The sequence below is a fragment of the Homalodisca vitripennis genome, chromosome 6 (assembly GCF_021130785.1).
Source record: "Homalodisca vitripennis isolate AUS2020 chromosome 6, UT_GWSS_2.1, whole genome shotgun sequence".
In the NCBI taxonomy this organism is placed as follows: Eukaryota; Metazoa; Arthropoda; class Insecta; order Hemiptera; family Cicadellidae; genus Homalodisca; species Homalodisca vitripennis.
Window position 1 is genome coordinate 161,141,076 of NC_060212.1, and position 9,490 is coordinate 161,150,565.

At 33.9% G+C, this 9,490-nt stretch overlaps 1 protein-coding gene across 3 annotated transcripts in view; it reads right to left on the reverse strand.

The window, feature by feature from the left end:
- LOC124365108 (rho guanine nucleotide exchange factor 7) overlaps nt 1-9,490 on the reverse strand; it is a 120,491-nt gene that overhangs the window by 11,809 nt on the left and 99,192 nt on the right. The window contains exon 13 of one of the 3 annotated variants that reach the window (XM_046821051.1): nt 525-4,175. The exons of the other annotated variants lie outside the window; for them this stretch is intronic. Coding sequence (XP_046677007.1) covers nt 4,048-4,175 — 128 coding nt within the window. The 3' untranslated portion in view covers nt 525-4,047. Of the gene's footprint in view, nt 1-524; nt 4,176-9,490 lie in introns of those variants that run through there. 3 annotated transcript variants of the gene reach the window in all.

Genomic DNA, 9,490 nt, shown 5'->3' on the forward strand with positions numbered 1-9,490 from the left:
TTCAGTTGTGTGGGTCCGAAGATGTTCTCATTGAATACGAAAGGCCTCACAAAAATAAAAACTTTATATTATTGGAGAGTTTGTTTAAATTTATATATAACTACCTGTTTCCCGCGGCTTCACACGCTTTTCATAAGCGTTACCCGTGTATGTGCACTTCTGGCTCAAGTAAATTATATTTCCAACGCCGATGTAGAGTTTGCTTTGTTGCCACGATCAAGAAAATCTGTATATGTTTATAGCCATTGTACACGTACATGTGTTTTATTATAAAGTGGTCTAACACTCAAGCTTTAAGTTCAACCAGAAATTTATCTTCAAGACAAATATACATCATAACTTAGCGCCTTCAAATAGTGTTTGGCTATTAAATATTCGTAACTGTCTCGTAATTGCAGTTTATAATGTACAGGTGCTTTGAAAACTATTATCTTTGGCAACGCCACTTGGTGGTGAGTTACATCAATAGACATAGCATAGAAACCTTCTTCGTGGAAAAATACATATACATACAAATTTTTGTAATGATCGGTAAAATAGTTTACGATTTCATAAAGGACAAACACACAAACATTCATTTATATATATATAGATTTCCAATAAGAAAAGAGCTTCAAGAATGTATAACTTCAATAATGGTCATGTGTCAACTCTATCACAAAATCTTTGTAAATATTGGGTGCTGAGGCTTGAAATATGAAGATTAGTTTTTGCTTGCATATCCTGAGAAAGAATTGTCCTATAGACTCATTTCTGTACATGCAACATCAACTTCGATGATGGTGCATGGCAACCACGGAATTTGGCTGAGTGTTGGTGAACAAATTTACACTGATATTATGGGTATCCATGATTTTGATATAGAATACAAAAATGTGTAAACAGAGTGAGTACATTCGACATTTTAACAGGTGACATAGTAACACGTGTAGTGATGTTACTTTATTGAATTGGACGGTTAGGTTTTCTGTCAGGTCTTTCAATACTCCATTGTATGTTTGCTTATACGTTTTGAATATAGACAAGATAGAATTCAATGATGGTGCACGTCTCTTCATGGGATTTGGTTGAGAATCACCAAAGCTCAGAGTGATATTTTGAGAATTTTTACATTTCTTAAGCTATCACTAAGAGCAAAAATCCTTTGCTGGATATCTCACAAACAACTTGAGATTTGAATCTTAAATTTTACAATTTTATTTCTATATATGCAACGTTTGATGATGCCATGTGTCTCTTTGGGATTTGGCTAAGCGTATCCATAGGCTAACTATCCGCAAGATATCTCAAGAAAGATTTCATTAATAGATTTTAAATTTTGCATGAATGTCCATCCCTTGGAATTTAGCTGAACATCAATGAAGACTATCACTCAGTAGGAAGGCTAAATTTCCCTTCTGTCTGTTTGTGTGGCTGTAAAACTATTGTTTCCGTCTGATTGTTTGTCTGTTTGTAGGGCATGTAAAGAATGAAATGACCTATTGACTTAAACATTTTGCGTGCAACTTCAATGAAGTATGTATGTGTGTGTATATATATATATGCTTATTTCATGAGTAACAGTGATTTTTACGGAATATTAGTAACTCATAAATTGTTTTAAGCTTAACGTGTGAGTATTTCTTAATGTGTTATATAATTTCCCTTGAATTCTGCTTTTTATTACACGTTTTGAAAAACATTAAAGTCAATTATTAATATATATATTTGTATGTTTAGCTTTTTACAAACTTCATTTTTTTTAGGCATTAACTTTAATTTTATTCTACATTTTATTTAAACATTCTCTACTAATATAAACATCAAATTCATTTGTATTTTCAGTTTTCTACAACTTATTGTTTCATATAGTGTAACAAAACTAGGACTGAGGACAAAACCATAATCAAAGTGCTTCTATTGTCCAGCTGATACCTCATACACTCAATAACACAAATTATTTCACACCGACTAGCCATCAAGAGAGAAAAATTCTAAGTACATGGACTTAGCAAAACTAATATTGTATTCTGGGCAGCTGAACGTGTTTTTATCAGTGGCAGATCCAGAGAACCCCACCTTCAAGATTTTAACAATAGACATTTTTATGAAAAACTTTCTGTTACCATAAAAAAATTAAATAAACTTAAATTTATGAACTAAACTACCAGTATGAGTTAATTTCATTGTTTTGTTGTATCAAAATGCAAAATTACTTATTACTGTAATAATGGTTAAAAAACTAAGATGGCTCTCTCCAAAAATCTGGACTGCATCCACCCTTGATTTGAATATTCACGAAAACGTGGTTTGAATCCACTGACATCTGCATGAGTGTTCTCAGTTTCTTATTCCTCAACTATCTCTGAACTCTGGGAGCTGCACACCTTATCACTCTAATGCTAAACTCCTAACCAAACAATAAGTATTTTTACAAATAGTATTGCGGTAGCACACATTCAAGCACAATTATTATCGTAGACTGGTGAAAAAAGTACAGCAACTTGAATCCATTATGGATAGAAACAAGACACAAACAATTATTAACTAGTTAATAGTACACCCTACAAAATTAGGTAATACTACAAAAAATAAATATACACAAAATGTTCCCGTAAAACCTACATTACTCAATATTTAAGATTCTAATATACATATAAATATGAAACTAAGGTGGCAGTTCAATATTGGAGCTGAGAAAACAAAAACCAACACAATGAGCTGGAGTTGGTTTAAGAAGCAAACAGGAATTTTATCTAGTTTTAAGTAGCATAATTTAACACAATACTAAGTTAAGTCTCATAACCTCAAATCTCCCAAACACCTTGCCTGTTAGCAGCTAGATAGTAATATCACTAAGACTGGTTAGTTAACTGAAATAACCATGACAGTCATTACATTGTAATGTACATAACATTATAATACAAGTGTTAAGTGTTCCAGATTACAAGTAGTTGGCAAAATTGTACATTACAATTATTTATAGCAACAGAAAAAACTGAAAACTATATATAGGTCTAATTACCACCACATCAATATATTCCACAGACTGAACTTTTTCCAACTTCTCTCTTTAAACAACAGTGATGAAATCTTTATAAACGGTGAATTATGAACAAAATATTGTTTAAACGATCATTTAAAAAAGTGACGACAGAACATTTTGAAACAACACTTAATAAAATATACATTAGGATATACAAAAAGTAAAATACACAAGGAAGAAAAATATGGAATTTATCAAATCAATTGTGAAAACTGTGTTTTAAAATATAATGGCTAAACAAAATGAAATTAATTAAAAGAGAGTTAAGGAACATAGGGCATGTTTAAAATATCAACAATAGGAAAGATCGGCCATGGCAAAACATGAACTTCAAACTGGACACTGTTTCAAAAATTCAAAAGTATTAAAGGAAATCCAAAATAAAAAATTCCTCTACGCTTATGAAACAATTTTTATACAGAAGAACCAAAACGATTCAGTAAGTAATGAAACTGGGCTTTCCAAAATTCACCATTACTGTTTTTGATCTGATAAAATATTAACTTTATTTTTATACATACATAAACACACTTGCCTGATTTTAAAATTTTATCTCCTTGTAATTTTTAATAGCAAATATGTTTTTATTTAAGTATAAAATTGTTTATATTATTATTGAATCCACTTTAATTTCACTTGTGGGTCTGATCATGTTTTCTTTCAAAACAAAAGGACTCACACAAATAAAAATTTTAATATTGGAGTGTTTGTTATTAAATTATGAACACTTCATAATTTCAATCCTGTTCTTAGCAAACCTGTAAGCATTAAGAGTAAGGCATAAAACTTTAAAAAATCATAATTAAAAATATGGTTTACTTTAATTAATATTCTAAAACTTAATACCTACTACTTACACGTACACAATGAAAATAGAAATCTACATAAATCCTTACTGCTTATGGAAGAGAATAGCTCTATTACAACACATTGAATAAAATAATTAACACAGAAGAGAAACAAAGACAAGCATTAATGCTACATTGAACCCCAAAGCAATAAATAAGTGACAGAGTGGACTCCTATTCAAAATGTGCTTTAGTGAGCGTGCGAAGAACAAAGTGGCCGCAACACCAAGTTGAGGCACGGCGAGTTTTGTTGCAACGGTTGCAGGCTTGAGGAGGTAGCAAATCCAGGCGACTCAGGTCCACTGGCAACATGCAACAGAATATGGCGATCATGCACCCCAACCACCACCAATACTGACACCAATACGCACCAACACACACACACACACACACACACACAATAAACATACACTCTAATTGTATGTTTCTGTGATAGCACAGATTCAAAATTTGATCTATCTGCCCACTTTGAACCTTCCTTCAATACCTTTCAATGTAATGGGGAAGATCCATTCACAAGTTTATTCATAAAAATATAAAAAGTTGCCCAAAAGGTATAAAGCAGTTTTTTGCCCCACTGACTGAAATTAATGTAGTAAATAAACTAGATATTAAACTGAAGGTGATAACAGATTCATAGTTTTAAAAGATCATAGAGATTTAATGGAAATCTTATAGTTTCATTGAAACAAATTTAACACAAAATACAATCTTACTCAAAATATAACGGAACCGGAACCTTACCCTTAAAATCCAGCACAGCCAAGATCCAGGAAACAATATTTCAGACAAAAGTTTGAGGAGTTAGTCCTATATTATTGCACCACTTATATATAAATTTAATAAAAAATGTATTGAATACAATTGTAAAAGTTAAAATAGTCTATGTATAAACTTTTATCTTATTTTAATATTTCACAATATTAAAGTTAATTGCAAAAAGTTACACATCAAGAAACACATTTTCTGTGACTAAATTTAATCCAAATAGTAGTCTAACTGCTAATTAATTTATGGACAAATTATTGTTACAAAAAACACAGTCATACAGACACACATAAATACATAACATTCCTCACCAAAACAGGAAACAACCAAACCCCTTCCCAAATTATTCAAAATAGAGAAAGCCTACTCTACTTACTAATTAATTATTTTCCTGCTTTATTTAATAGTTTCAAGGTAATTGAAAGAATAGAAAACATGCTCCATACAGTTATACAGTGACAACACAATCTTACACTGCAACTTTAAGCATTCACAAAATGCAAGTTATCTTTTGCATGCCATACAAATTAGCAGAAAAATAACTAAGGATTGTTAGTAATTATAATTTTTTAGTTTTTGCAGTAACACCAAAACTTGCATCCTTGTTGACACAAAACCTTTTTTATATGACAGCTGTTACAAAAAAAAGCTATTAGTATTTTTATTTTTTATTTACTGCCAAACAAACAGAATTGAATACTATTATTTAAAACGTTTACTATCTACTTCAATTTTAACCCTGCAACATGAGGATTTTCAATTTTGTATTACAATTTGGGTGTAGTTGTGGTATAAATGGTTCTTTAATTTTTACAGCTATTATTACGGTCATGATTAAATAATAAATATCTCGTAAAACATAAAACAACAAAAAACGAGTAGTTTCTTTTTTTAACCACAAAAATATCTAACGTCAGGGGTGGGAATCAATCGAACCCGCAACTCCAAAGCTGATTCCCGCGTCCAAGAGTAGTGCCTTAAACCACTATGATGTAATATGATGCAGTCCTATGTAGGCATACATCAGGTACTTATTATTTCAGTGTTGATGCTTAAGAGTATCAGAGTTCAACGTGATTCTTATATAATGTTTTACACATGTAGGAGCATTTCTGGTTAAATTACTTATATTTCCAACGCACTGCTGAGCCTTACTTGTTGCCTTGATCGAAAATACAAATTCATAGGTCTTGGAAAACTACTTTGGTCAAAAAGCATTTACTTCAATCTTGTCATGTACTTGCGGTCTAAGATATTTTCAGTGTCATAGTAGGGTTTGCGTTATTGTTCCGACAAAGAAAACATATGTAGGTCTGAGAAGCCTACTTTGGTTAAAAGGTGTTTACTTCAAACGGCACTTATAGTGCCTCAGTTTAATTTGCCTTATTGCATTGATAAAAAACTACATTATTATGAAGAATGGATTGTTGAGACATGTCAGTGTTCATTTCCCTATTATACCTTAAACCAATATTAAAATGCCATATAAAAATGTCAAGGAAATCTACCAGTTTGGAGTACCGTACCTGAAAATATCCACAGCTTTGTTCATTAAGGTTGATTTTTTAACAGAGTTTAAATAATATTGCAATGTATTTGATGTTTCAATTCATTACTAGTGCAATCTGGAGTAAAGTTAGATATTAACATTATTTGCTATTTGCACTACACCACTGATCAAGTACTGTACAATTATTATTTTATAAAATTTAAAATGTATGAAGAAACGTGACAGAAGTTTAAGCCTATTTGTCGAACTTAATCTGACAGTGTCAACAGCTGTTTAGTGTCAGTTAAATTTGGATTATGAAACATAAATACTACAATTCTGTCAGAACTTCAAAATATTCCAGGTAATTTCTCTTATCTTTCTTTTCTTATAAACCTTCCTCAGATTTCAACGAATATTTTACAAAAAGAATTTGCAGAATTGATCCAGCTGTTCAAGATTAACACTTATCAAAACACATTTTGCAATTCATTTTTATTTATATGAAGATATACAGGGTAATTCAAAGTTAAGGTATCAAATTTGGTAAATGATTAAACTTGCATAAACAAAGAATAATGTTTCCTACTAAAGTATGTCCCATATTGTTTATTGACATTCTTTTGTACATTATCATAGAGATAAGAACAAGGGTCATAGAAATACATGTTAAAATTCAGTGGTTAGGCATTTTGGATTATTCTGTATATTTATTTTTGAAAGTTGTAATTTGATCACTATAAAAATGGTGATATAAAACACAAATTTAAACTCCAAAGTAAAGCATTACTTAAATATTAAGTTAGTAAAAGTTATTAAATGCACATTATTTAGTTGTAAAAGTACTGTATAAATAGACTGTTTAATGAACCTATTTTTGAAAATAGTAATTTTTCATATAACTAATGAGTATTTTTCAATTAAAAATCAATAATTAAAACAGTTTTTCTCTATCTACTGTTTTATACATTGTAACTAAAATCTAAATGTAACCACAATGTAGCAAGAAATTTACTACATCATTCCTTGAGCAAGGCACTCACTGTACTGTTACACTTGACTGTAATGCTCGTGCACAACTGACAAGACTACTCGGTGTCCGGCTGTACATGTTGCCAGACATACAGCATCATACTTCCTGTCTGTTACCATTCCTTGAGCAAGGCACTCACTGTACTGTTACACTTGACTGTAATGCTCGTGCACAACTGACAAGACTACTCGGTGTCCGGCTGTACATGTTGCCAGACATACAGCATCATACTTCCTGTCTGTTACCATTCCTTGAGCAAGGCACTCACTGTACTGTTACACTTGACTGTAATGCTCGTGCACAACTGACAAGACTACTCGGTGTCCGGCTGTACATGTTGCCAGACATACAGCATCATACTTCCTGTCTGTTACCATTCCTTGAGCAAGGCACTCACTGTACTGTTACACTTGACTGTAATGCTCGTGCACAACTGACAAGACTACTCGGTGTCCGGCTGTACATGTTGCCAGACATACAGCATCATACTTCCTGTCTGTTACCATTCCTTGAGCAAGGCACTCACTGTACTGTTACACTTGACTGTAATGCTCGTGCACAACTGACAGACTACTCGGTGTCCGGCTGTACATGTTGCCAGACATACAGCATCATACTTCCTGTCTGTTACCATTCCTTGAGCAAGGCACTCACTGTACTGTTACACTTGACTGTAATGCTCGTGCACAACTGACAAGACTACTCGGTGTCCGGCTGTACATGTTGCCAGACATACAGCATCATACTTCCTGTCTGTTACCATTCCTTGAGCAAGGCACTCACTGTACTGTTACACTTGACTGTAATGCTCGTGCACAACTGACAAGACTACTCGGTGTCCGGCTGTACATGTTGACAGACATACAGCATCATACTTCTTGTCTGTTACCATTCCTTGAGCAAGGCACTCACTGTACTGTTACACTTGACTGTAATGCTCGTGCACAACTGACAAGACTACTCGGTGTCCGGCTGTACATGTTGCCAGACATACAGCATCATACTTCTTGTCTGTTACCATTCCTTGAGCAAGGCACTCACTGTGCTGTTACACTTGACTGTAATGCTCGTGCACAACTGACAGACTACTCGGTGTCCGGCTGTACATGTTGCCAGACATACAGCATCATACTTCTTGTCTGTTATCATTCCTTGAGCAAGGCACTCACTGTGCTGTTACACTTGACTGTAATACTCGTGCACAACTGACAGACTACTCAGTGTCCGGCTGTACATGTTGCCAGACATACAGCATCATACTTCTTGTCTGTTACCATTCCTTGAGCAAGGCACTCACTGTGCTGTTACACTTGACTGTAATGCTCGTGCACAACTGACAAGACTACTCGGTGTCCGGCTGTACATGTTGCCAGACATACAGCATCATACTTCTTGTCTGTTATCATTCCTTGAGCAAGGCACTCACTGTGCTGTTACACTTGACTGTAATGCTCGTGCACAACTGACAGACTACTCAGTGTCCGGCTGTACATGTTGCCAGACATACAGCATCATACTTCCTGTCTGTTACCATTCCTTGAGCAAGGCACTCACTGTGCTGTTACACTTGACTGTAATGCTCGTGCACAACTGACAGACTACTCAGTGTCCGGCTGTACATGTTGCCAGACATACAGCATCATACTTCCTGTCTGTTACCATTCCTTGAGCAAGGCACTCACTGTACTGTTACACTTGACTGTAATGCTCGTGCACAACTGACAAGACTACTCGGTGTCCGGCTGTACATGTTGCCAGACATACAGCATCATACTTCCTGTCTGTTACCATTCCATCCTGTCTGCCAAGTCATTCTTTTTTTCCAATTTGCATATTTGAATTTACTATAAAGACTGTGTTTACCCACAATGCTTCTCATAGTTTTATCTGTGCTGCCAAGTGCATGAGTGAGGAGACACTTTCTCCAAACAAACCTTTAATTTAAAAACTGTCAACGTTTGGCTCAATCTCAAAAACTCCTACTCGGTTAAACACGCCTGACACAAACAAATTTAAACAAACTGATTTACCATTTAATGAGACATTTAGATGGAGGATTCAGACTTTGTTCAGTTTGCTTTCTTATGGTAGAAGGAGAGTGGGATATAATACTAACTTTAAAATCTTTGGGGGAAACAGGGAAATTTTGTGAACGAATTAAAGGAATTAATGATTGAGGATTAGTTAATAGTTATGTAATATTGCGTCAAACCTCGGCACCTTCCCTCGTAACATTTCTGAAAACCCCTCCCCCTTAGAATATTACAAAAATTTAGGTCCGGTCTCCAAAACACTTTGATTTTTCCAATTGTAATGATGTATCACTG